The following is a 27,911-nucleotide window of genomic DNA, read 5'->3' on the forward strand; positions in this document are numbered from 1 at the left end:
AGGGGAGCTGTGCATAAGTACAAATATTGACCGTGTCGATTTTGGTCCAGTGGTTGCAATCCTGGTTCCGATCCCCACTGGGGCATATACTTATAATGCATATAAGGTCACAGGAAATAACAGGTGTAAGCTATAGATTTTAGACACATGGATGCACATTTAGATCACGATAACATTCAAACTTTGAGATGTCTCATAAAGTTCCTGCATAAACGACTAAACTACAACTAATCACTTAGTGAACTACTGCTAATTACTTAGTGAACTGCTACTAATCACTTTGTGAACTACTATGAATCACTTAGCGTGGTGCGATGTGCAAAGTTCATTTTGACATTTATCCTCAAGCATATGTTGGCTGGGTTGAAACTTGCCGATTAACGGCAAATGAAAAAATAAATAATAATGTCAGAGTCTGGGTTGTTAAAGAGTACATTTATCACCTGGGTGATTTGTAAATGTGTGTTGTAGGTATTCATGCCTTCCCACCCCTCTATGTTCCACAGTGACGAACGTACGTACTAATTATCACCCTTTTTAATTTAAGTTGTAGACACCCAGCTGAAAACACATGTCACCCAAGGCTTGTGTGACAAACATCGTAAATAACTTTTTTCCACTAAACAACGAAGAAGTGTGGCCCCTTTTCGTCCCATTCTTGTTTCATGATTGTCATAACACCGTTGACCAATCAGAGGAGAGGGTATTTTAGGAGTCAGCAGTGATGATGTGACTGAGATGAAGGGCTAGGAGCCCAAGATAACGACTGTATTGTACTGAATTAATTCACTAAAGCTACACGGGATACCAGGCCGGATGGAGGGCAGATGATCCAAAAAGACACCGGAAGTGATGTCATGGTGTACATGGATCTACAGGGAGGGGTAAGGCGATGGACTTCCAGATCAATACATTGTAATTAGTGAAGGATAGGCCGGCCCAGCCTCCCAGTGGTCCTGTTGGTTATACATCTTCCCTAATGTTTGGAGAGACCCGATGAATTAATTAAAACAGTGTGGCTCCTTTGAAATTAAGTGTGTGTATAATGTTTGGTAACTCAGTGAAATACTCACCTCTTCACAGGAGGTTTAATGGGGAGAGAATCGTTCAATGTAATTAAAGCTGTTTAGCTTAACCACAATAATGTTGTCATATGTGCTCTAACCTAACCTAATCCAAGTGAGCTTTTCTGTAAACTGGGACTAACCACCTTCATGGCCCTGTTGAGGAACCTCACCTTTAAGTTTAGGAGCAGGCTGGACCGTTCTACAAATTAGATAATTGTTCTGATGACAGATCCAGGCCGTAGCTCTGTCAAGTACACTTCGAAGATCTGGGAACACCGGCATGAGTGCCTTTTTTAGCCTTTTTATATTGATGTAATGTATTGTTGTATGTAATGTAATGTTTGGCTTGTGGGCCTCGAGCCTGTATTAAAGTTTATATTTATATACAGTATATAACCACGTATGACAGGAAATACAATTCTCTCATCTAACCGATGCTGTAGCTCATTTAGAAATGTGATTCTGGATGAGTCATATCTAATTAAGTTTCCAATTAATCAACTGAACAGGACGATAGCTCAGTGAACAGAACAGACCACCTTCGATCTCTGTCTGAGATGGTTAGGTTTAGGTAGGTTAGAGACGTTTAACTTTAGGTATTAGGTTAGAGATGGTTAACTTTAGGTATTAGGTTAGAGAAGGTTAACTTTAGGTATTAGGTTAGAGATGGTTAACTTTAGATATTAGGTTATGGATGGTTAGATTAGGTAAAGGGTTAGCTGTGGATACGTTTTGGTATAAGGTTAGAGATGGTTACTTTAAGGTATTAGGTTAGAGATGGTTAATTTGAGGTATTAGGTAAGAGATGGTTTACTAAGGGATTATGTTACAGAGGTTAGGGTTGGGTTACTGTTAGGGTGAGGGTGAGGGTTAGGGTTAGGCATGCAGGTGTTTGTGTGTGTCTGTGTTCTGTCTAACAACGTGCAAGTGTCGAAGGTCATGGGGTCGCAGGTCATGGGGAGGTGATGGGCCAGGTGTGTAATGAGTAGCACATCCAGGTACATGACTCCCTATCCTGACCTCTGGCGGCCATGACAACTGCCTTAGAGGATGGCTAATTGGGCCTCACTTATAGAAAGAGAGAGAGAGAGAGAGAGAGAGAGAGAGAGAGAGAGAGAGAGAGAGAGAGAGAGAGAGAGAGAGAGAGAGGGAGAGAGAGAGAGAGAGTGAGAGAGAGCGATGGATATTTTATTTGACTTTGCGCTTTGGCAATCTAAATGCATGTTTTACATGCCAAAAAATCCCTTTGAATCTTGATAGAGAGAAAGTGAAAAAGACAAAAGAAATTAAAAAAAAAAGAAATAAAGAGAGGGAGAGAGACAAATGGGATATGAGTGTTATGGAGTGTGATGGAGATTGGCACAGGTCTAGATGGAGACTGGTACTGGTCTAGATTGAGACTGGCTGGAGGGCACACAGGCAGTTTGTGCTTATTGCACTCTGTCTTTGTGTGAGTGTGTGTGTGTGTGTGTGCGTGCGTGCGTGTGTGTGCGCGCATGTGTTAGTTTCCCAGAGTGTTTGTGTTGATATGACTTTACTGCTCTCCCAAGACCCAAGACCAGAATAGCTGACCCTGACCCCCCCCCCCCCCCCCGGGTCTGGCTGCCTGGCAACGCCGCCTGATGGACTTAGCAGCGTTAATAGACCCATGTGCAGGAATCCAATCGCTGTCATTGATCACGCTTCACCTCCTGTCTGCAAGCACTCTCCAGAGACCCCGCCCACATTCACACATGCCCCGCCTACTTAAGACACCTGTTTCGTCCACATCCAACAAGGTTTGCTCTGCTGTGTGTGTGTGTGTGTGTGTGTGTGTGTGTGTGTGTGTGTGTGTGTGTGTGTGTGTGTGTGTGTGTGTGTGTGTGTGTGTGTGTGTGTGTGTGGCCAACTGGTCAGTATTTTCACACTTATATCATCGACGAGACCCAGCTCCAAGTCCACTTTTAGCTCTGTAGCTCAAGGCTTAGCATGGTCTACCTAGCACTCAGCTCAAGGCTTAGCATTGTCTACCTAGCGCTGTAGCTCAAGGCTTAGCATGGTCTACCTAGCGCCGTAGCCCGAGGCTTATCATCCACCCTATTGCTCAGCGTCCACCTGACCTATCACTCGGGACGTGGCACATTCTGAGAATCCATACACAGAGACATAAAACAGATCAACAGACTTAATTCACCAGAGGAGGCGGGTTCAGCACGGTGTACTCTCCAACTATCAGCTGTCAGAATGAAGAAACAACCTCCGACCGCCTGTCCATCACAGTCACCGACGGAGCCCTAGTCGGGCCTCTGGTTGTCACGCTGAGGCGGGGTGTGGACAGTTTGAGTATCATGGGGGAATTACCATTCAACAGTCTAAACTGTGGACGCGTCCTGACGTTTCCTGCTCCTCGTCGATTAGGTAAAGACGTCCAAGTTGTTGTTTGTTTTGACTCCGGTCTCCCTGGATTGCTAAAAGATCCTTCATCCTTCCACCTACCTTAATCAGGCCTACTATTTTGAAACGCTTCAAACTGCATCGATACTCAGCCACTTAGGGGGCTGTCGTGGAATAATTTAGCCTTCATCATAAAACCCAGACAACACGTTTCATCGCACGGTCCCAGGCGTGCGGACGCGACCGGGGTTCTTAAAGATGACTTCGTTATTAAAATGAGCCTCTGCTTTTAATTCATTAACGCACATTCATTAATTTCCCGTCTCCAACAAATTAAAAGAAAACACTCCCACGACTCTCATCCTCCTGGTGTCGGTGCGGAGATGTTGGTGTCGGCGAGGGGGTGTCGGCGTGCGCAGAATACTCCTCCAGACAGATGATTGGCCGCGGTTCTCCGAGTGCGTGGCGTTCGTGAAGTGACAGACGGCCACTGTGGGACTTCTTGGTGGGCCCCCACACACCAGGCCCCCACTTCTAACTATCGCATACAAAACACACGTAGCGCCTTAAGATTAATCTCTCTAGTATTCGGACTAGTAACGGATTGCTGTGGAAGATGTTAGGCAGGGTAGTCTAGTGTTTAGTGTTTTACCCCCGGATAAAGGGTTCTGGGTTTGACCTCAATGTCTCCATCTAGAGCAAGAGGACCCCTACCTGCTCCTGAATGACCTGGCTCTGTACTGTCTAACCCCTCCCTGCTCCTTAATGACCTGTCTCTGTACTGTCTACCCCCTCCCTGCTCCTTCATGACCTGTCTCTGTACTGGCTAACCCTACACATGTTGCAGTGTGTGTGTGTGTGTGTTCATGCAATCTTAATGACCTGTCTCTGTATGTCAAACCCCTACCTACTCCTTAATGACATGTATCCATAATATAATAATAAACTGTCACCAAGAATTTATAAATGTGATCCCTGAGACATAAACCCACACTGTAAAATCCTGAACCTCCCTCAGCTCCTCTCTCTCGTGTGATCGACTGGCTGCTCATTTAATGACGTTGACCATAATCCCCCCCCCCCAACACACACACACACACACACACACACACACACACACACACACACACACACACACACACACACACACACACACACACACACACATACACTGCTTTATCTTTGACACAGTGTTTCACAACCTGTAGGTCGGGACCACACTTGGTCACTTGATATCATATAAGGGTCACAAATCAACAACAACTACTGCTGCTACTACTTATTCTACTACTACTACTAACTAAAGTCTGACATAATGGAAGCGCAAATAGCTGAAGATTGTAGTTAAGTACCACAGTATTATTTATCAGCACTCCACCAGTTTTCCACCCTGGTTTTAAACGTGGCAGATCGAGTTGGACTTCATTTCCTGTTTCCTGTCGCCCACCATGGACTTTATTACTCAATAATCTGATGTGCAAACAAACAGCATCTGGGGACCAGACCCCAACTGGATGAGAGTGTGTTTGATGAAGGTAAGGGGAGAGAGAGGGAGATAAAAGAGAGAGAGAGAGAGAGAGAGAGAGAGAGAGAGAGAGAGAGAGAAATTGACAAGAAGAGAAGTTCTCTCTTTCAAGGAGAAAAAGAGAAGTAGTGAAAAAGAGGGAGACAAAAAGAGGGAAAAAGTAAGAGAGGGAGACAGTAAGGGAGGGAGAAAACAGACATATGAAGAGAAATAGACAGAAAGTTGGAGAGAGACGAATAAAAAAAGTTAGCGGGGCAATAAATGTATGTATTCGAACCTTTAAATCTCAGAACTCACAAAAGAAATGTAAGCCCCAAAGTACATTTGACCCTGTTATAGCAGAACAGCTTGTACCGGTCCCTGTCCATATTTCAAATAAGTGGGGATATTCAGTGAGCTACGATGTGTACCCAACAGAAGTCTGCATTATCCCCAGAACGTGTCGTCATTCTGGATGTCAGTTTAATATCTAGGTCTGACAATATGTGGCTCCATGGAAGTTGGAAAAATCTGTTTTAATCACTATATTTTAAATGTAGAACAGATGAACGCAACCAAGCTACATAGATGCAAATTATTTATCATCTTCTCCTGTGCAAAACAACAACACCAAGCAGTAACATTCTGATTAGCATTTGAATAATTTCCGGTCCATCCCACTCTAATCTGACTTTATGTAAAGACATACTGCGGGGTGGTATGTAATATGGCGCAGTGATCTTTATTCATGAATTAATCCTGAAGTAAAAATAACATACACTCAACCTTGAGTTAAGAGCAGGTCATCGAAGTAATGATAAGAGAGTTAACAAGAACTAACACAGGACAGGTGAGAAAGGTTTGCTGGCAAGACAGGTGAGTGAGGTTAGCTAGCGAGGGACAGGTGAGTGAGGTTAGCTAAAGATGGACAGGTGAGTGAGGTTAGCTAAAGAGGGACAGGTGAGTGAGGTTAGCTAAAGAGGGACAGGTGAGTGAGGTTAGCTAAAGAGGGGGACAGGTGAGTGAGGTTATAACTGAGGTATAAGGCAGAAGAACTAATGAATTTACATCATAGACTCAGTCGGGAAACCAACACTGATCCCTGTATTTCTGTGTCTAGTCAAGTACTTCTTCCCCCTTCTCTCGTTTTCCTCTTGTGGGAGTAGTGACTATCTACTCCTCCTCTCATCTCCTCTAGGAGAGAGTAGTGACTCTCTACTGCTCCTCTCCTCTGGGAGGGAGTGATGGCTCTCTACTCCTCCTCTCCTCTGGGAGGGAGGTTTGGCTCTCTACTCCTCCTCTCCTCTGGGAGGGAGGTTTGGCTCTCTACTCCTTCCCTCCTCATTTGGAGGGAGATATGACTCTCTACTCCTCCTCTCCTCTCCTCTCCTCTCCTCTGGGAGGGAGGTATGACTCTCTACTCCTCCTCTCCTCTGGGAGGGAGGTTTGGCTCTACTCCTTCCCTCCTCATTTGGAGGGAGATATGACTCTCTACTCCTCCCCTCCTCTGGGAGGGAGTAGTGACTCACTACCAGAGTCGAGAGTGGATAGTAGTGGATAATTACCAGAAGGCTGCTGGTGTCCTCTGAGACCGACACTTGTTGACTTAACTATTTAGAACAGCATTTTACCTATTATAAAAACCTATTATACCTATTATATTTTACCGATCTTCCTATTCATTCTAATCATCTTATAAATCCACCAAAAACAAAACACTTGGACAACCGTAATCTGGATCTGCATAATCTGACCCAAGGATTGAGTTTATTTCATCCTAATCTGGTGTGCTGACATTCTGATGCTAATCTGACATTACAATCCTGGTGCTGATTATGACTTTCTGATTTTAACCTGATATTCAAATCCTAATCTTATGATCAGGTCTATAATCAAATACTGGCTGATTCAATCATGAATACAATTTAATTCCAAAATGGTGAGCACTTGAGAAAGGCAGTATAGATCGTTTGGGGATGCAGAGACAACCTTATGAAAAGAAAAGTACAGATGAGACCATATTTATCAAATCAGTTCTAATCAAGAATAATGCTTCCTCTTTTCCGGTTGTATCTGAGAGGGGGGGGGGGTCATGGGTGAGGGGTATGAGGGGTGAGGAGGGGGGGAGACAGGCGCCTAGAGAACAGACACCTAATGACCGCACTGACATCATAGTGCAGTGGATTGGCTGCACTATGCACTGATCATAAACTAGGAATAAAGAGCAGGTCTATTCAGGGAGAGATGGAGGGAGAAAGAGGTGAGGGAGAGAGCGAGGAGAGGGTGAGATTTGGAGATAGGGGTAGATGGAGAGAGAGGCAGAGAGAGAGAAAAGAACTGTTCAGTGACAATCAATGCAACAGTTAAAGAATTACGGCGTATACATTTCCCATCGTTTTCACCAGAGTTAATTCCCTTCGGTAGTTTTCCACTGTTATTAGAGGACGTTTACAAGGACACATCCACCACCCAAACAAACATCTTCACCAATACAGCCAGGCCTTTATAGTCAGAGCCCACAACATATGAATTTTGTGTTTGAATTTTGTTTATCTAGAACAATTCCTTTATGAATGTGCATTTATGATGTGTCATTCATTCTCAAAACAGGACTATAGCAACAATAAGAACCATTAGATCCATTATTGGATAAATAACACATGTTGCAACATTTGGACAAAATTAAGGATGGACCACATTGACTCATTACATTCTCTGTGGAAACAGACTTTGTATGTTGTACTTTGAACAGACACACTGGGAAATGGTACACTTAACAAATGCAATTAATGTTGTGTTGGGTGTACATAATCAAGTGGTCTACAGTGGTCTTTTTGGCCATTTTGTACAGTAATTATCCGAAAACAATTGCTATGCTGGCATACACCTAATCAGGGTTTGAATTCCAAATGTAGAACCACATTTTTAATCTTCGCACAGGAATTCACTTGATCTAGTTTGTTTGGATTTCAGATTAGATACATTGTTTAAGTTAAATCAAAAAAGAGAAAAACTGATTATCTCCAAATGACAGTAAAAGAAAGTAGCATGATGAATTTGCATTAAAATGCAATCAGTTGTATTGGAAATTTGTTTAGAGTTGTTGCAGATCTGAAATAATCAAGTGACAAACCAATGACGCACATCTTAATATAAAAATGTTTAACCTCTCTATTGCCAAAGACACAAAACACGTCTTCCAATAAACAGCTTGAAATATAAAATCATCAAACGTCGAAAGATGGAACTGTCAAGGGGGAGGGCCAATAAATGGGAAGATAAAACGGGAACTGAAATCAAAATTCAAACCTCGATCCATGTTCCAGAAAAATTCACTTTCATCTCGGCTATGTGTCTGATTAGGAAAGCAAACGTGAAGAAAATAACATCAAGAACATGGATACCAAGGTGCCAGGGAGACCTGTGAACACCATGGCCATTATGGGGATGAAGGAGAGGTCTGTTGAGGATGGGGAGGCGTCTGTTGGGAAGGCGGAGGGGTCTGTTGAGAAGGGGTTGGGGACTGTTGGGAAGGGGGAGGAGTCTGTTGAGAAGGGGGTGGGGTCTGTTGAATGGAGGAGGGGCCTGTGGTTACGGTGCATTGGCGAGGTTGAATCTGTGCACGGTCACGTCTTGCTGCCACCGGATGCGTCGGTGCGGCTGCTGGCAGCGGTCAGGTGGTGGTACGCAGCGTGCTGGAACTTGAGGACCTCATTGCCCCAGCTAGTCCAGCCCGGCTGGAGGCCCCTGGCAAACAGCTCCAGGCACCGGGCCCTGGTGCCCATATAGGGCCTCAGTACCTCTAATACACACAGAGAGAGAGAGAGAGAGAGACAGAGAGAGAGAGAGAGAGAGAGAGCGAGTTAGACAGAGAGTGAGATTGTGCGAGTAAGACAGAGAAAGAGCGAGGTTGTGTGAGCAAGACAGAGAAAGAGCGAGGTCAGGGAGGGAGAGAGAGGTGGGACAGTCAGAGAAACAAAAAGAGGTTGAGAAAAAGATGAAGAGACAAAGAAGAAAGAAAAAGTGAATCAGGTGGGAGAATTCTGCCTTTGTTGTAGAACAAAAAGGTCTGTGCTCAGCCTACTGTTCTTAGTCTACCGTCATACTTCCTAGGTTCTTGGGTACCTTGTTGTAGCGCCTGATAATTGATTAATCTAATCAATAAACCTTCAGCCCGTGCACAAGGTCGTCACAGGATGTGCTCACCTGACATATCTCTCCCTGCTCCCACGCACCTCTGCCAGCTCACTCGCACACCTTCCCGTGCACGCCTACATGCCCTCACACAACACGCAGCCAACAGCATGACCGATGACAGCCTTTTGCCCTTCCCCGTCTCTCCCCCCCTCGGTCTCCCTCCTCCACATCTCTCAGAAGTTCCACTTCCCAGTCCCAGAACTGAACTAAAAGATCTTTTCGTCTCTTATGTCAGAACACAGCTCTATCATCAGTGTTGAGGCAGTGGTTCTGTCACAGTGATCCATCCCGGTACAGCTCTCCCCCCCCCGCCCCCACCCCCAACTTATTCAGAGTAAAGAGAAGATCGTTAGCCAGCCCACTCAATTAACTGCCATGGAGATGAAAATTTCAGATCAACTATTTCTGAAATGAACAGACTGGGAAAGATCAGTACAGTACACATCTAATGCCATCCTGCCATCCTTGCGGAGGATGGCAGAACACCTGTGGCTCGGGTGTTAAGGGAAGCCTTGATAATTGAACATTATAATAATTCTAATGGAGGTGAACATTCCATCATTTACATTCAAAGCATAACTGCTGTGTGTTGTTGTGTGAGACCATCTGGCTGGGGGCTAGCGCTTGGGGATGGGGGGGCGGTAGGGGAGTCGCTGTTCTGCACAGAGGGATGTCACTCACGGGGAGGAGCCTAGGTTCAACTGGGGGCCACAGCTAGAGCCAGCGGACACCTTCAACATGCAAATGGGAGCAGCCCAATCTCCATGGCAGATCACAGTACAGTGTTTAGTTTATGCCAGTGGCTTCACCGACCATCCACGGTGTCGATTATAATGCGTTTGTGGTGGTAATCTCAGATGCGACGCAATCTGTGGTTAAACTGCATGGCTGTGGTGTATCTCTCCTACACAGTACCTGCCTCTATCCACCATGTGTGCACTGGTAGACAGAAGCATTGCACATTTCAGTGTGGTAGTGATGAAAGCCAGCCCTCTGCGTGGAGGATATTCATCACAGTCCTGAAGCTGGATCATGAGCCACAGGATCAGAGCCCAATGTGCGTACACACACACACTGTAAAATGTTTACTTTTCACACCGTTGCCTAATAATGATACGGGGGGGGGAAAGGGAGAGAGAGAGACAGACAGAGACAGAGACAGACAGATGTGGAAGCAGCATATCGGACACAAGTCTTCATCTATCCTTTGTTGAAGGCATAGAGGACAAAACACTAGGCAGAGTACATTGGATACAACACTGTTTACCAACAGTAAAGCTCAGTTCCCCTACTCTGTACAGCCTTATTTTGTTACTTGTCGCATGGTGGTGGTTGCATTACATTCAAGCACGGCCATAACTACAACTACTTGTTGTCCTAGAATATACATGACAACCTCCAGACTAATCTCTATCCTGAGTGCTGCTCCTCTTCCTCCTCAGGGTTGGGGCTTCACAGCCTCCATCTCCCATCTCCTTGGTAACTTTTTCGTTGGCTCTGTTGGGTGAGGAGTCAGGGCTTAGTGGTCCAGGGCTGAAGTTGGAGCTAAACGCTAAAGGCTGAACCCTCCAGGGGTCCAAGGTGAGGGGCGGTGCTGGTGGTCCTCACCAGTCCACTGTGGTTAACTTCATGTCTGCTGGCATTTCACCCAAGACCCCCTGCAGGGCAGGAGCACAGACCCTCCCTTACCCCTGACATTTTACTGACAAGAGATCCACCACCAGCACCACCACCCTGGATCTATTCTGCAGCCAGAGTGATGGAGAACCCCAGCTTTAGACCGGAAGCTGGATATACCACAGGCTAGATATACCGCAGTATATCTAGGTTTACTTCTGAAAGCTCAATAACACATTCAGATTTTAGAAACTTAGCTGTTCAAATATAATGCACCCATACTAACTGACACATACTAACCCTGACTAACAGACCCATACTAACCCTGACCAACCGACCCTGACCAACAGACCTATACTAACCCTGACCAACAGTCATACTAACCCTGACCAACAGAGCCATACTAACTCTGACCAACAGACCCGTACTAACCCTGACCAACCGACCCATACTAACCCTTACCAACAGACCCATACTAACCCTGACCAACAGACCTGTACTAACCGTGACCAACAGACCCATACTAAACCTGACCAACAGACATCTACTAACCCTGACCAACAGACCCCTTAGGCTCATAATGGATCTCAGCAGAGACTTTCCAAAGAGATCACACATAACTTATTCTTTTGACTTTAGACATCCTTCTGTTTCAAAAGGTAATGTATCGCCGAATGACGAGGAGAGATCTATTGAAATGCGCACCTTTTGTAGCAAAGACTGACGGATACACATCTCCTGATGTCTCTCCCTCCAACAGCCCCACCCTCATGACTGACGTCACACATGTTCTTCATATTCATATATCCGCCAAGGCCATCCCACACCCCACCTATGGACGCAGCTTCCTGTAGTCAAGCCACGATCCATGGAAGCGATAGAAATGGAAAATATATCAAAGGAATAAACAAATCAATGTTGTAGAACTAATCTATCTAACTAATCAGTGATGCGAAGCTAGTCCCTTATGTTAACTGTATCAAAAGTTCCCAACAAGTGCTCTAACACCTCCAGTCGGACAGGTGTGGGAGTGAAACGGTGATGCATAAAAGATTAAAAATTAAATAGTTTAATTATAACTGAAGATGTTATTTTTCAATGACCACGAGTCTTTGAGTCTTTAGATGTAGAACTTCTAGAAGCGTGTGCTGGGTTACATTAATGCAGCTACACTGCTCTCTAGTGGCGATCAAAAGCATATCTCTTCTAGAGCACAGATCTTGGTGAAGCCCCCGGGAGATCCACCATTACTCATTGAATCACATACCGGAGAGAGAGGGCTTCTGGGAGTGGAACACAGACGGGACGCTCACAAGGAGGCGACGCTCGTCCACAGGAAGTTCTTCAATCTTCTGAGATCTGCTGTTGCTGCAAGACACAACGGCAAGTTTGCTTGAAATGACCCAGAACAGCATTCACAAAATAAAACCCACCCATAACCCAAAGGTTTGATACACTTCTGTAAATTGTTTAGCAGTATGTGTGAAAATATCTACCAGTTAAGCTAGGATACCGTGGAAAACAAGATTGTCTAGTTGCACACTAGGGTTGGGACTGTTACTGTGTTACACCCCTGCCAAAACCTCAGCCCACCCATGGCCTGCTTAAGCAGGAAGCCTCGACTCCTACCTACCACTTAAGGACACAGAACTGAAATCAATACAAGATGCTTTGGATAAAAGAGCCTGCTGGATGAAGATTCACTTTAGTCCACTTGTGATGTCACAAATTTAAACACATCCCCAAGGGAGGATCATTTATAATTAACCAGGGTGGTAGATGTGCCGCTTCCATAAAACTCCCCACAAACCTGCGTTGAGGGTCCGGGGAACATGGATCTGATGGAGGATCTGGATCAGAGGGTGGAGGAGGGTGTGGGGGTGAGGGAGGATCTGGGTGTGGGGATGAGGTAGGATGCGGGGTTGAGGGAGGATGTGACGGTGGCTGAGGATGGCCGGGTGAGGGAGGAGGTGAGGGTGAGGGATGTGTGCAACGTCCCAGGAGGAGAACCTCGTAGGGCTTCTTGTGAGGAGAGTCCAGCGGGAAAACATACTCTCCTGCTGTAGTCACCTGGAGGGGAGAGGGATGCAGGAAGGGATGTTCATAGAGGTGGATGGAGAGATGGATACAGAAATAGAGATATATATTATTGTAGATTATAGAGATGGTAATAGACATGGAGAGATAGTAATACAGATAGATAGAAATAGAAGTAATCGAGCGAGAGAGAGAGAGAGTGCTAGAGAGACCGTAATTGAGGTAGCGAGATACAGAGGGTAGAGGGACAGTTTCTGAGACAGAAACAGTCAGGGACAAAAAGAGAGGGAAAGAGGAGTGGAGAGGTCTAGAAATGCCCTATTTATTTATCTATTAACGGCATATTCAGTTAATCTCCACCTTAACACCACTCTGTCCACCCTGGCTCTGCCCCATTGTGATTGGCTGCTCACCTTGACCCAGAACCACTCCGCCACGACCTGGACCCCCCAGTGAGGGTACAGCTGATCCCGCACGAAGCGCACAAGGCTGGGTTTATTGGTAACCCAGGTAACCACCAAGCAGCCGGGGGCGGCCAGCAGAGGAACTGGAAGTTGTTTCAGCTGTGTGGAGGGCAGGCTACTATACCTTTAAGAGAACAGGACATGAACACCAGCCAATCAGAACACAGCTTGGACCTGGTGGCAAGGGCTGGGAGAATGGTGAATATTGTCCCAGTTGTTCATCAGTAATTAGAAACAAAATAATTATCATAGCTGAAATCAAATAAAACATAATGTATGTAATGGTTTGCTGCGATATGCAGCTGTCTGCAATGTACTGTTTTTATCAGCTCAGAGGTTCGGTGAAAAGCATATATCTGGCCCAGGCTGGACAATCTAGTCCTGTTCAATCCTATTCTCTTCTATGGCCAGGTGAGATAATGTGTGTACCTTCCACTTCTTTTCACAGACTTGTTTTCCCATGGCGGGTCCAGAACGATCAGGTCAAACTTCTTCCCATCTGTGCAGGAAACAAGAAGTCAAGTAAATATCGAATGCAAGGAATTCAACATGTGTTTGGGGAAACTTCAATTCCAAACCAGGATTGTATTCCACGCGGGAGTGTCCTCCACGAGGGAGTGTCCTCCACGCAGGAGTGTACACATAGTAATGTACAGACGCAGGCTGTATATATAGGAGTGAACAGGCGCAGGATGTACAAATAGGAGTGTACACATAAGAGTTTACACATAGGAAAGTACTCACAGTGAACCAGAGGTTGTATTCTGGTGAAGTCCGACAGCAGGAAGCTTGTACATGGCGGTATGATGTAATCCGCTCCCATTAAGGTCACCGCCACGGCCGAGTCAGCTTTATTCTCCGTTATCTTTGAGAACAAGTCGAGGTGTGACGTGCTACAGACACCCTCTGCAGGGAAGAATTGGACCGGGACATCTACCTCGTCGTCATTATCCTGTGCGTCCGCTAGAGGGAGCCGTTTGGCCATGTCGCAAAGCGCCGCCAGGTTACAGTCCGGGTTGGGGACAGGTTCCCCTTCCCCGGCGTCCCTCGACGAGTCATCCAGGTACCCAAGCGGCCTCGCAGCCTCCACTAAACATTTCGTCCCTTCCAGAATGAAAGACCGGACCTGTACATAATTTAAAATCACCACGTGTGCACTGTACTTGTGTAATGTACTGTATTAGTGTTTAAAAACAAATAGTGGAGAGGATCTATTTCATGGTGATTTCATTGAGATGTAAGATGATTCATAGAGAAATGTACCTTTTCATGGTATGCCAGGGCATCGATCTCTCCTTTGTTCAAATCAACATGTTTCCTCTTCCTTTTCTGGGCATAAATGAATAGTTTATTGTCGGCAGTAGGCCTACAAGTGAACGGCGAACTTGAACCATCGGTGAACAGTGTACATTATATATGATCATGTCACACTGGTTATTACATACATGCTTACCCTTGAATGTTTTACTAGTGAATTATCCTTTGCCTCGATATCTGTATTTACATTCACTGACTTATTTGCACCGTATGGTCGTATTAAGGCGTCGAAGCATTGCCGTCTAAAGCAACACTTAATCTCCTGGTTCTGTCCTCCTCTCCAGCGAACACACCGGGATAGACCTCGGTCGATCAGGGAACAAGGATCCAGAACCCACCCGTTCTGGTTCTGGACAACGACAGACATGATTTTACTATCAAACCACGACCACCACAACACGAACACATGTCAACGGGAAACAAACCTTGCGAGGCGCATGCGCACTCGATTCTAACAAAAATAATGAGGTGGGCATTATGACCGCGAGGAACTCGTGACTCGACCAGGAAGAATACGGATTTGTATAAACTAACAAAGTAATAACAACGTATTTAGTTTTTTAAACAGAGTACATTAGCCAGCGCGTGAGACGGTTACCCACGCCTTCACGCGGTCCCACCTGGCTCACTTGTTTTTTGTGTGCTCATAGTTGGAGGTCCAAAACAAGGCCAGCATGTCGCTGCAGAGACCATCGGACGATGAGCGACTCTTGGCACCCTTCTGCGAAGAAAGACGAGACCAGAAGAGGATCAGGGTATACGACCGTCGCTCCGTCGACCGAGAGGCCATCACAGTGGAGACCAGCGGCCTCGACTTCAATGATTTTCTGCAACTTGTATCCAAGGCAAATTATGGCTATATATATTTTTTAATTATTTAAAAAAATGAAAATGTGAAATTGTTGCGTGGACATAACTTTAATAATATAAGACCGCCTACTTAAATGGTACTAATTGTAACATCATTAGTTAGAATTGTAACTAATTCTAACTAATGAAACAATATATGGTACCTGTCACATCTGGTACAAGTATGGTATTCATTAAGGTTATTGCAGGCTGCTTTATATTTAACTGTCAAGCACCTACTTTTCTTGTCAGTGTTATTAGTATCCCGCAACTTTTTCTAGTTTGGCATGTTTCAAAAAAACATTTCAAAAAAAGTTTGGCTTACTTTTTTATGAAACGCACAATGGTCGACATTTATGCTAATCGATTAAGTTCGCACCTATTGTAATATATCTCTAGCGTCACCATTAGATCAGATTAGAGCTATGTCTCCGCTTGATGCGTCTTCAATCTACAACATTGCATAGGATCTTTTGATTTGATTTTCCGCCAATGAATGCTCTCAAACTTTCACTTTCTTCTGCTAGACAATGCGACCGGCCGGTTTGAACCAGATCACTTTGACTGGATGCCCTGCCTAGACCAGTGTGAAACTCAAGCTATGCCATATCCAAAAATTATAACAGTTTGAGGGTTATATAAATAGATAGATTTATAGATAGTTTAACTATATCATTATACAATAATGAATACCAAAGTAGGTGATGCAGTAACTTTTACTATTTAATAAAAAAATAACGATTATCTAATAAATAAATCAAACTATGAAGGGAAAAGTTAGTCTATAACGAGCCATCAATATTTTGTTTCAGTTTGTGACATGACACCTACCAATTAATCAAGTTACAATGCACCTGGTATCACAGCACAGATCTTTAGAGAAAAGGTGGTTGACTTTCCTTCCTGTAAAGATCCTTCTGGAAGCCTTTAAGCCTTTATCCTGAATTTGCCATTAAGCATACTGAGATGCATTTCCTCAGTATTTCTTTCTTAGTTGTTTGCATAGCAATTTGCAAGAAAATCACAGAAACAGTTAGTGTCTGGATATCCTATAAGTGCGTCCTTGAATAACGCAGAGTTTAATGTGGGTGTGAGGGGGTGGGTGGTGCAGCCCATCACCCATCACAACGTACAGGAACACGTTGCAGTGATTGCTTGGTATTGTAGTGCAGTTTCAGTAGATAGGGATGCAGGCAAAATTAATTTGGTTAGAATTGTGTTTGACACATGTGCCCTAGAATATTATACTTTATTAGGATCATGTCAAAGGGTTAAAGGCTGCATTTCTCCTTTTAAGTAACCAAGCGTAATATTGCTCACTCTGCTCATTTATTTTATCGACATGGCCTCAAAGGGGCATATAGCAATACAACCAAGGCAAGGCAAGGCAACTTTATTTATATAGCACTTTTCATACACAAGGCAGACTCAAAGTGCTTCACATATAAACATTGTCATACAATAAAAGAAAATAATAGATAAGTAAAAAGTAAAATAGATAGAGAAAATAAAGGCAAAGTTACTAATAAAATAAAAAATAGAAGCATTGTAGATTTAAGATTTAGCAGAAAGCTAAAGCAAACATAAAAGTCTTCAGTCTTGTTTTAAAAGCTGTCAGAGTTGGGGAAAGTCTTAAATCCTCAGGGAGTTTATTCCAGCTATTTGTTGCATAGTAACTAAATCCTGCTTCCCCATGTTTCGTGTTGACTCTGGGGATAATTAACAGATTGGTCTCAGAGGATCTTAGTGGCCTAGAATGCTTATGTAGTGGAAGCATATCAGTTAAATATTTTGGCCCTAAACCATGTAGGGATTTATAGGTTAGCAACATGATTTTAAAATCAATTCTCTGATATACAGGGAGCCAATGATAAGTAATGTATTCGTGTATATATGTATATATCAGTAATGATTTAAGAATTGGTGTAATATGTTCACATTTTTTGGTCTTTGTTAGAACTCTAGCAGCAGCATTCTGAACAGGCTGTAGTTGCCTTAGAGTTTTTTTTGGGAGACCTGTAAGGAGACCATTGCAGTAATCAAGCTTGCTAGTGATAAAGGCATGTACAAGTGTTTGTAAGTCTTCGGTAGACATGAGCCCTCTAAGTCTTGCTACGTTTTTAAGGTGATAATATGCAGATTTTGTAACTGATTTGATGTGACTGTCGAAATGTAAATCTGAATCCATGATAACCCCTAGATTTCTGGATTTGATTGAGGTTTTCAGGGACAGAGAGTGAAGGTGTTGGGTAACTTTAAGCCTTTCGGTTTTAGCACCAAATACAATTATCTCGGTTTTGTCCTCATTTAGTTGAAGGAAATTTTGGCACATCCAGTCTTTGACTTGCTCAATGCACTGGAACAACAGATCTATGGGCTGATAGTCATTTGGTGATAGAGATACATAGATTTGCGTGTCATCAGCATAGCAGTGATGGTCAATATTGTTATTTTGCATGATTTGCCCTAGTGGGAGTATGTAGATGTTGAATAGAGAGGGTCCTAAGATCGAACCTTGTGGGACTCCACATATCACGATTGTTGATTCTGAAACAAAGTCGCCAATGGAAACAAAGTAGTTCCTATTTTGTAGGTAGGACCTAAACCAATTTAAGACTGAAAAGCCCCACCCAGTTTTCTAATCTGTCCAAAAGTATTGTATGGTCTACAGTGTCAAATGCAGCACTGAGGTCTAGTAGCATTAGTATTGAGATTTTGCCAGAGTCTGTGTTAAGACGGATGTCGTTTACAACTTTAATAAGGGCGGTCTCGGTGCTGTGAAGGGGTCGAAATCCGGATTGGAAGGTGTCATAGCAACCAGTTGATTCCAGGAAGTTACTAAGTTGCTGGAGGACAACTTTCTCAATGATTTTACTTATGAAGGGTAGATTTGATATTGGTCTGTAGTTGTTAATAATAGAGGCATCTAGGCTCCGCTTTTTTAAAAGGGGTTTGATAACTGCAGTTTTTAAGGCTTTTGGGAAAGTGCCTGATTGGAGAGAGTTGTTAACTATTTGCAATATGTCTATTGCTAGGCAGTCAAAAACATTCTTAAAGTGGTTGGTAGGTTAAGTATCAAGGCAACAGGTGGATGGCTTCAGTTGTGTCACAGTTTCCACAAGAGTTTTAGAGTCTATGACATTAAAGCATGTCATTGCCACGTTACTTTTGCCTGAATATGGTGGTAGTCCAGCATTTTTGTTTAAAGTGGAGACATTGATGGCGCGTCTGATGCCTTCAATTTTATCAGTATAAAATGCTGCAAACTCATTGTATTTCTGAGTGGAATGAAGGTCAGGTGGAATTTGTGTTGGGGGCTTGGTCAGTCTGTCAACAGTTGCAAATAGGGTTTTGGCATTATTAGTATTGGTTTTAATGATATTGGAGAAAAATGTTTCTCTAGCACTTTTTAAGTCTAAATTGTAGGCACGGAGGCTCTCTTTATAGATGTCATGGTGAATATGAAGTTTTGTTTTACGCCATATGCGTTCAGCCTTCCTGCATTCTTTTTTCTGGGCTGTTACAAAAGCAGCTTTTCTCCAAGGTGCCTTTTGCTTTCCAGAAATCGTTTTAACCTCATAAGGTGCAATGACATCTATGACTTTCAAAATTTTCAAATTAAAGTTTTCTAAAAGATCATCAGCAGAACATGGGTTGAGAGGTGGTAGCAAGGAGATGGCCTTTTTAAAAAGTACATTAGAATGTTCATTGATATACCGTTATTTGACAGTATTTGATTTTGTCTGTATGTCGGGAATAAAAGATATATTAAAGAAAACACAGAAATGGTCAGACAGTGAAGGATCAGTCACAGAGAGATCTGAAACATTGAGACCCTTTGTGATAACCAGGTCTAGAGTGTGTCCCTTACATTGAGTAGCCTAAAAAAGTTTTTTTGCATACTTATCATTAAAATCATCAGTATGAAAACTGAAGTCACCAGTTATAACTAGACAGTCAAAGTCTGTGGAGATGCTAGACAATAATTCTGTAAAGTCATCGAAGAAATTTGCAGCGTATGTGGGTGGCCTGTATATAATTAATAGGAGAACTCTGGGGGAACATTTCAATACAAAGGTATTCGAATGATGGAAAATCACCAAATAGCATCTGTTTCCCCTGAAATACATTTTTAAATATAGCAGCAACCCCTCCACCTCTTTTTCCAGATCTACATACATCAAAAAAGTTATAGTTGGGAGGAGCTGTCTCTATCAGAACGGTTGCACTGTTATTTTGTTCTAGCCATGTTTCAGTTAAAAACATAAAATCCAGTTGAGAAGTGGTAATAAAATCATTAACTAAAAAATATTTGTTATTAAGAGACCTAACATTAAGTAGACCCATCCTGATGGTATTATTGATAGGCTTTAAGGTTGATTTTGGTTTGGAGGGAATAGGTATGAGATTTGAGAGGTTAGCAGTGCGTCTAAGTTTCCCTTTGTTTACTCTCTCAAAAGTTGCCATGTTTTGATGTAGGCAACCTTGGGTTCAACAGATTATGCAAAACTTCCTTTGTGCTGTGTCTACGGCTGAACCCTTTTTTGTCTCAGTAATAATCAGGACTACTATCAGTACAGGGAGGGGGGGGGGCTGGGGCGCCCTCCGCTTGGGTGTTATCAGACTGTGGTCATGACGTGGGGATGGTATCATTGACGCAGATGCATGTTTGATGCCAACATTTCTCAGTTTCTTAAATTAATCTGGAAAATCATAAAGGGAGGAGACAGTGGAACTGGAGTTGTCGTTGTGACTATGGGAGAGATGAGGCTGGTGGTCATCATCAATGGGGGACAGCTGGAGGTCATCATCAATGGGGGAGTGCTGGAGGTCATCGTCGATGGAGGAGTGCAGAGGAGGGGGGTGGCCGTTCCTCGCCAAGCCAGCATCAGCAAAGGGGGGAGGCATGGTGTCGATGGTGTCGGGCAGGCTGTTGTCTCTCTTCAAGGTCTGTGGTCTGTCTGCTATCTGTGTGTCAGATAGTGGGACAGTAGATGTGTGGGGGCGCTGTAGTCTCGCTTCTTCTCATGGTGGGAGAGTGAGAAGAGAAGATTGTCCCTTAACAGTTTTGAGCCTAACCTGTTTGGGTGTAGGCCATCTGCTCTGAAAAGATATTTGCGCCCCCAGAACAAGTTGAAATTGTCAATAACCACAAAGATTATCATAAGGTCCTATGCCATTGGTCAGATTTGAACCAAAAGAACATCAGGGCAGTTGGGGGATTAGCCTTGCATGTGCTCAGGTAGTAATCTCAAGCTGTGTAATCGCACACTATGGCACTGGAGATCTGATGCTCCAACGGTCCTGTCTTCAGCTCACTGGTCCACCCTATTGCTGTGGATGAGTTTCAAATTCAACAATGTCCCTCCAAATTTAAAACATAATTTCACGATTAGTTAATAAAAATGACCAAAACACCATTACTACCATAACTACATTCCTTATGCTACTGTACCTCTGAAAAGGAGGTCATTGTGATTTTAAATCACACTGAGATTCATCCCCAAAAAAAACCCTATGGATATTTATTGGTAATTCCTGATAATATTGTATAAATTAATTAGATCTCTCATAAATGCTCCTTTCGTCCATCCCTCATCCCTCCATCTGACCATTTAATATTTTTGTTTTATTTTAGAATATAAATGAAACATGAATTTGCATATAACATTATATAACATTGATTAAAGTAACAATGGTTCTTGTGGTGATTATTTCCTGCAGCTGCTCTCTATACCATCCATAGAAAGGTTCTGCCTGATGACAACCGATAGAACGGTGTTGGATTTTGATAAATTCCGTGAGTATGATTTGTGTTTCTGACTTGTTTTCATGGTACTAGGGGGCATCCGTGGCCTACTAGTCAAAGATTTGGACCACTAACCGAAGGGTGGCGGGTTCGAATCCCAACCGGTAGGCAAAAATATGGATGGGGGAGTGGTTGTGCAGCACTCTCCTACGTCCTCATCTACGGATGAGGTGCACTTGAGCAAGGCACCTGAAACCCCCACCTGCTCCCCGGGCTCTGCACTGCAGCTGCCTACTGCTCCGGCTCTCGGATGGGTCAAAAGCAGAGAAAGAATTTCCCCCAAAAAGGGACAATAAAGGATAACTTAACTTACTATTGGTGTTGCATCAGGTGAAGTTACCGTTCCAAATCCATGAAAAAGTAGAGTTGACTTAGAGAAACAGAGTGTCAGGAATGTCTTGTGGTGAGGGTTCTGGGTTGCTAAAAGGTGGGTTCAATCCCCAATGTCCACAGTCCACCGGCCCCTTGCTCTGGGATTTCTGTCATCCCAGAGCAAGGGGCCCTCTATCCCTTACCTGCACCCTAAAGACATGTGTTTGAAGCCTAAAAGTGTTGGTTACATGATTAATCACTTAATACTCATCAATGTCCTCCCACCAGTTGATCAAACAGTGGCCCTTTAAAGTTCTCCCTTGTCGTTGCTCTGCAGAGGAGCTCCAGGATGAAAATACTTTGTACCTCATGAAGACGGAGCACCAGGAGTTGCCAGCGGCAACCAAAGAGCAAATCTTCTTCACGCCTCACTACAACACGCTGGTCCGCAGTGGCATGTATGAGTACTACGCCAGCGAGGGACAGATGGCCCTGCGTGAGTAACCATGAGTATCAAGACCTCTGAAACAGACCTTTTATTGATTTCTTTTAAAATTATTATTATGATGGCACTGAATAATAACAAATGAATGTAACACTAGTTGCATGATGGGGCTTGAACCAGCAAACCCAGCATGGAAGACTTGTTGTTTTGTTACTATCTCTACGCTCATTTCCTCTTTACTTGTTTACTTTTTCACAAAGTTAGAATGCTGTAAAACGGGCTATCTATTTCACCAGACGCAGACCAATAGTTTAGGATGCTGATCTAGTCTCATCTAAAATTAAAGCTCCTGCTTTAGCTAATGAACTTGAAGCATTGCCTCCCTGATTGTATGATCATGGTATGGGTCATAGTTTATAACATGCTTACGTGCTGCTTGTGTGCTGCTAACCAGAATGTATGTTTCTCCAGCCTACGCTTTAGCTGAACTCATTGACAACTCACTGTCTGCCACGGTGCAGAACAAGGGGGAGAGAACCATAGAGCTGCGATTGGTTAGTGTTTGACGACTTTAGTCTATGTTCTTACTTATCTTCAAGAGGTTCATAGCTAATCTCTTTCCACGTCTGTTGAACAATTTTAATCCATGTTTATAGAGTTACCTTCTCGAGATGTTGGCTAATCTATTTCCCAGTCTGTTGGACAGCTGGTGTTTGTGCAGGTACTTTGAAGTAGAGTTAACTTCTAGGTGCACCTCCTCGCTAATACCTACCCACTTCTGTTGCCACGGTGACAGCTGTTTGATGACACACTGGGCAAGCCAGCGGTGGTCTTCGTAGACAACGGCAGTGGCATGACCTCCAAGCAGCTCAACAACTGGGCCGTGTACCGCCTCTCCAAGTACATCAGAGAAGACGGCAAGTTCAGAAGGTTGGTTCTTCCTTCCAGGTCGTCTGTTGAGTCTTCATCAAAGGAGAACCGTCACTTATCGGAACCATCATGCTCGGCGAATATAAGAGAGCACGGCTTTGTATGCCTGTTGTGAAAAAATGGTGATAACACTTTATTAATGAATGAGGCAAACCAAGGTGATAAGCAGCTAATCTAAAAATAAGCCAATTCTCCTTACATCATGAAGGAAGTTTTGCAAATGTGGTTTGATTTCTTAAACACAGCGACCACCAAGGCTATGTGAGGCCGGAAGCTGTCTCACGCAGTATCAACAGCGACATATCCTGCTTTGGAGTTGGAGGAAAACAAGCCATCTTCTATATTGGTGACTCTGCCAGGGTAAATACTGCACACCAGGCCGTAACAAGGAAGGAGGAACACCACCGGACCACAACGGGTTTCTTTCAACTGTGGTTGTTTGTGTTGACAGATGATCACCAGGCCAACAGGCTTCCCTGACGTTCATGAGCTGATTCTATCCAAGGAAGACTTTGAGAGAAAAGAGAAGAACAAAGAGGACATCTACAGCGGTGTCATCCATAACAGGAAGGTTAGGCTGTCCCTATTAACCAATCAGGTTCCTCCAGAACCAGAAGGTTAGGCTGTCCATATAAACCAATCAGGTTCCTCCAGAACCAGAATGTTAGGCTGTCCCTATAAACCAATCAGGTTCCTCCAGAACCAGAAGGTTAGGCTGTCCATATAATCCAATCAAGTTCCTCCAGAACTAGAATGTTAGGCTGTCCCTGTAAACCAATCAGGTTCCAACAGAACCGAAAGGTTAGACTGTCCCTTAAAGCGTAATAAAAATCAAAAAATTTAACCCAGGATCTTTGTTTTGGCATGTACACACATCAAATAAGCCGTCCAGACACGTTGATAATCAAGTATAGAGTTTGACCGGCGCAATGTTTGGCTTCCATGTTATTGGCTGCTATATACTGCAGAGGTTTGGTGCTATTTTGAGCTATATTAGTGGTCAAAAAATGCAGATTTGTAAGCATTCGCGGTGCCCCTAGCCAATAACATGGAAGCCAAACATTGCGCCGGTCAAACTTTATATTCGATTATCAACGAAAAAAGTGCCAAAACAAAGAACCTGTGTTAAATTTTCACCGTAATTACGCTTTAATACAATCAGGATCCATACCCAAGTATCACAAAGTTGGCGTTGTTGGTGACCATGACCTCCCTCCTTCCTAGAACTCTCAGCCCAAATTTCCACCATGGGAAATTCACTACAGGAACCGGAGAATAAAGTGGGCAGTGACTGTTGAGCTCTATGAGTCCATTCAGGTTGGGCTCGGTCTCTGTTGACATCTGGCCTTTTCTGTGGGACAGGTTGGTGACTCCTCACATGTCCAGAAGGAGGGCGAGCACTTTCTCCATAACCTGATCGCAGAGGAGACGGAGAAGGAGAGCTTCACGGCCGTGGTCATCACCGGGATCCCTCCGGAACACGCCACCTTCCTCAAGAACGACTTCGACAACTGGACCAGAGAGCTGGCGTAAGACCTCCCCCTGACTACCCCTGACATCCTCATCAGGAGTTAAACCTCAGTGGAGGTTTACTGAGGTGAGTTTTGTGTGTTTTGTTTCTCAACAGCCACATATATCACTACTACATCCACGGCCGCAATGGAAACGTCCAGGTCAACCACCAGAAATCTGACATCGACATCCAGGTAACGCTATTCTTAGTCTCACTGTTCAGTTATCCATTCGACACAGTTTTGGTTAGGGTTATTTAGTTATCACCAGTTTTATTTGCACCACTTGTGTATGAAGCCGTACTCGTGACTGTGCCCTTTTTAATGATCCGTCTCTGTGTGGCTCACCGCCAAAGTGTTTTCCAAATGACTAAATCATGGAAATGTCTTGAGAGCAGATCTCCCTGCGAGAGAAGCCCACCATATGCCCCAGGGTGGTGAACCTGCGCGAGGTGGACAACGACATGCAAACACTGTACATAAACTCAGCTGCGGACAAGTTTGAGTTCAAGGCGTGCACGATGTCTGGGGGGACGGTGGAGGGAGAGCTGAGGTACCACCCATTCCTCTACGACCGAGAGACCTACCCCCAGGGCCCCAACCCCCACCTGGGTAAGTAGACCGCCCCGAGAGTCAAGTATAGATTATTATGTTGACGATCATAAAAGTTGAACGAGTGCATGAGCACAGTATCGGGCCCGAGTCAGAGTACTGGTATCGGTCGGTGCATCCATAAAACATACACACAGGGAAGAAACTTTAATTAATTTGGTGGCTCACCTGCTGTACCTTCGCTTACCAATAGGGAATATCCTGCATAGATAAATTGCAGTTAAACTGGTAATGTGTGTTGTTATTGGCTAGCTCCTAGCGAGGATGAAGTGGAGGATGGAGAGTCTGGGGCAGGGAATCAGGCCAATGGACGTCGGCACATCTTCGAGTGTTTCTGGAACGGAAGACTCATCCCATACACCACTGTCTCTGAGTAAATACCACCGGATTTCTGTTTTCAACGATATATGGCTGTTGTTCCTTGGTATATAAGGTAGTTAAATCTGTTGTTCCATGGTATCTAAGGTAGTTAAATCTGTTGTTTCTTGGTATCTATTGTAGTTAAAACTGTTGTTTCTTGGTATCTTTGGTAGTTATAACTGTGGTTTCTTGGTACTTTAGATCGTTATAACTGTGGTTCCTTGTTATATTAGATAGTTATTACTGTGGTTCCTTGTTATTTTAGTTAGTTATAACGGTTGTTTCTTGGTATTTTAGATAGCTATTACTGTGGTTTCCTGGTATTTGAGATAGTTATAAATGGTTTCCTGGTATTTAAGATAGTTATAAATGGTTTCCTGGTATTTGAGATAGTTGTAACTTGGGTTTCTTGGTACTTTAGATAGTTATAACTGGTTTCTTGGTGCTTGAGAGAGTTATAACTGTTGTTTGTTGTTTGTTGTTTCTTGGTACAGAGATACATATTATAACTGTGTTTTCTGCAGGTTTGAGTGGTGCAAGCGGGCCGGTAAACACAGCACCGTGCCGGTGGAGTGCTATCGCCGCTTCTCTGGGGCTCTGTTTGCAGACGACCGGTTCCAGGTCAGCACCAACAAGCTGACCTTCATCGACCTGGAGATGCAGCTGCACAAGAAGGACACCATGTTCACACGCATCATCAACGGACAGGTAGGGCGCCGCCGTGCCACGCTTTGTCCGTCGATACAACATGATTACTATTGTCTTCAACAGTCGTTGTTTTGACATACAAACACAGGTGCATGGGATCAAAACAGTTTGAATTGTTTTGTTTCTTTAGCCCACCTAGTTAATATCAGCCATTATGATCATTTTAAATATATGTCAAATCTTTGGTGCATTTTTGCTAATATACACCCAACACCCAACCCAGCCGGCCGGGTTTAGACCAATCGGAGGACAATTGAAATATAGGGTATAGCATACAATTCCTGTATGGTAAGATAACATTGTACTTTATTGATCTCACACACAGGGCATTTAGGTGCCATAGCAGAAGTAGTAGAAATTGAAGCGTTAGAAACTGCCAATAATAAAACCAGATAAATGGTTTGGCCTGTGTTGATGGGGGTCTTTGTCTGTGTGTTCAGGCGCAGCGGGTTAAGATCCAAAAAGAGTTCAGCCAGTGGCTGACCGGCTGCCACGAGCACCTGGACAAGCAGGTTCACTTCATGGGCTTCATGAAAAAAATTACCCGGGCCGACATTCCGACGAAGAAGATGCAGTTTCCCTGGGCTACCTTCTCCTCCATAGAGTGGGACAACAAGACCTACAAAACCGGACAGCTGGTCGGAGTCACGTTCACCTTCCTTTAATGTCGCCCAAAGTTGTATTGAGGCTTGGTACCAAAATAACAACAATCAGAACAAAGTCCAACAACTTAATAGAAAGAGACATACATACATTTAGGGCATTTAGCAGACGCTTTTATCCAAAGCGACTTACAATATGTACATTTGTCAGAAGAAAGAGAAACAATATAAATTGATGTTGGTAGAGAAAGGATGTTCATAGTAACACATACAGAAAGTATTGGAGAAAGTGGGATGTGTACTCCAAAAAAAACTATCACAATGCTGTGTGACCGTATAAATGGGAGGGTCTTCACACATTCATATACGTTTATATGAATGAAAATGTGAAGCACTCTTCTCACGCATAGCCACGTGTCCTTGGGTCTTCCTGATAGGTCAAGTCCTTGAGGACCCAGCCAATCCTGTACGGTTACATTGTTCAGTTCCTGCTCTACGGGGACCATGACCGGGACATCTACGCCACGAGAGGGCAGGTGGAGGTCTCCCTGGTGAGGAAATACTAAACATACAAACTTCAATCAGACTCTGTTCGTAAAGTGCTTTTCACGCTTGGTATGCAAAACAACACGAGAACAAGACAAGAAATGAGTTTGAGTCTGATGAGTCTGAGTCACAGAGATGCATTTCAGAAGTAGAATGACACAAAGATAATGACACCTTAAATGTGCTGTAGGTACGATTTGAGAGCAGAAAAGTACAGAAGAAAAGTGTTGCGTTCGGCGCACCTTTTGATTGACAGAAAAATATGGATTCTCAAAAAACAATCAGGAAAGGTACCTACAGCACCTTCTAAATGGTCACAACTAAAAAGGTGTGCTTCTTGATTTTGTTAAAAAACCATTGACAGATTGTGATGCCCTCGGCTCCTCTGGCAGACCACTCCATAGGCGAGGATAAAGCAGTTGAAACGTTGCAGGTCTCGTTCTGTCATTAAGTGTAGGGGCTGGGTCGATTCATTATCCCACCAATGGAAGCCTCAAGCGGTCATTGAGCTATGTCATCAGTGTGTGTTCGTCTCCGTAGGAACCCAAAGAGGTTTACGACGAGAGCAGGACCTTCCTCATATCCAAGATCGACAGAACCGCCACCAATGCCAGCATCCAGAAATTCATTGACACTGAGATGACCAAGTGA

At 43.9% G+C, this 27,911-nt stretch overlaps 2 protein-coding genes across 5 annotated transcripts in view; one reads left to right on the plus strand and one right to left on the minus strand.

Moving 5' to 3' along the window:
• Positions 1-7,243: 7,243 nt before the first annotated feature.
• LOC311355714 (N(6)-adenine-specific methyltransferase METTL4-like) lies at positions 7,244-15,058 on the minus strand. The gene is made up of 8 exons (XM_084475525.1): positions 14,713-15,058; positions 14,523-14,588; positions 14,004-14,385; positions 13,689-13,758; positions 13,209-13,383; positions 12,569-12,828; positions 12,026-12,126; positions 7,244-8,746 (listed from the first exon to the last, which is right to left on the minus strand). The coding sequence occupies exons 1-8, from the start codon at positions 14,941-14,943 to the stop codon at positions 8,571-8,573; spliced, it is 1,461 nt and encodes a 486-aa protein (XP_084331651.1). The 5' UTR covers positions 14,944-15,058; the 3' UTR covers positions 7,244-8,570.
• smchd1 (structural maintenance of chromosomes flexible hinge domain containing 1) overlaps positions 15,052-27,911 on the plus strand; it is a 41,585-nt gene continuing 28,725 nt past the window's right edge. For 2 of the 4 annotated variants that reach the window (XR_014637510.1, XM_084475522.1), the window contains exons 1-16: positions 15,052-15,113; positions 15,227-15,421; positions 21,150-21,225; positions 21,884-22,042; positions 22,463-22,545; positions 22,788-22,921; positions 23,167-23,281; positions 23,373-23,492; positions 24,284-24,450; positions 24,549-24,627; positions 24,831-25,044; positions 25,297-25,417; positions 25,929-26,112; positions 26,553-26,750; positions 27,152-27,265; positions 27,801-27,907. Coding sequence is in view for 3 of the 4 variants with exons in the window: in XM_084475522.1 (XP_084331648.1) it covers positions 15,251-15,421; positions 21,150-21,225; positions 21,884-22,042; positions 22,463-22,545; positions 22,788-22,921; positions 23,167-23,281; positions 23,373-23,492; positions 24,284-24,450; positions 24,549-24,627; positions 24,831-25,044; positions 25,297-25,417; positions 25,929-26,112; positions 26,553-26,750; positions 27,152-27,265; positions 27,801-27,907 (2,042 nt within the window). In the remaining variant the exon portion in view is untranslated. The other 2 variants (XM_084475523.1, XM_084475524.1) reach the window with 2 other exon arrangements.

This window comes from Micromesistius poutassou (genome assembly GCF_964030765.1).
Source record: "Micromesistius poutassou genome assembly, chromosome: 11".
NCBI classification, from domain to species: Eukaryota; Metazoa; Chordata; class Actinopteri; order Gadiformes; family Gadidae; genus Micromesistius; species Micromesistius poutassou.

What these genes read in the sequence shown, in the direction of transcription:
- LOC311355714 (XM_084475525.1), bottom strand. Translation starts at nt 14,943, where the DNA reads ATGTCTGTCGTTGTCCAGAACCAGAACGGGTGGGTTCTGGATCCTTGT. An exon ending in CCCTGGCATACCATGAAAAG is followed by an intron (nt 14,386 to 14,522) that starts GTACATTTCTCT and finishes AATTATGTACAG; the next exon opens with GTCCGGTCTTTCATTCTGGA. An exon ending in CCAGAAGCCCTCTCTCTCCG is followed by an intron (nt 8,747 to 12,025) that starts GTATGTGATTCA and finishes TGTGTGTATTAG; the next exon opens with AGGTACTGAGGCCCTATATG.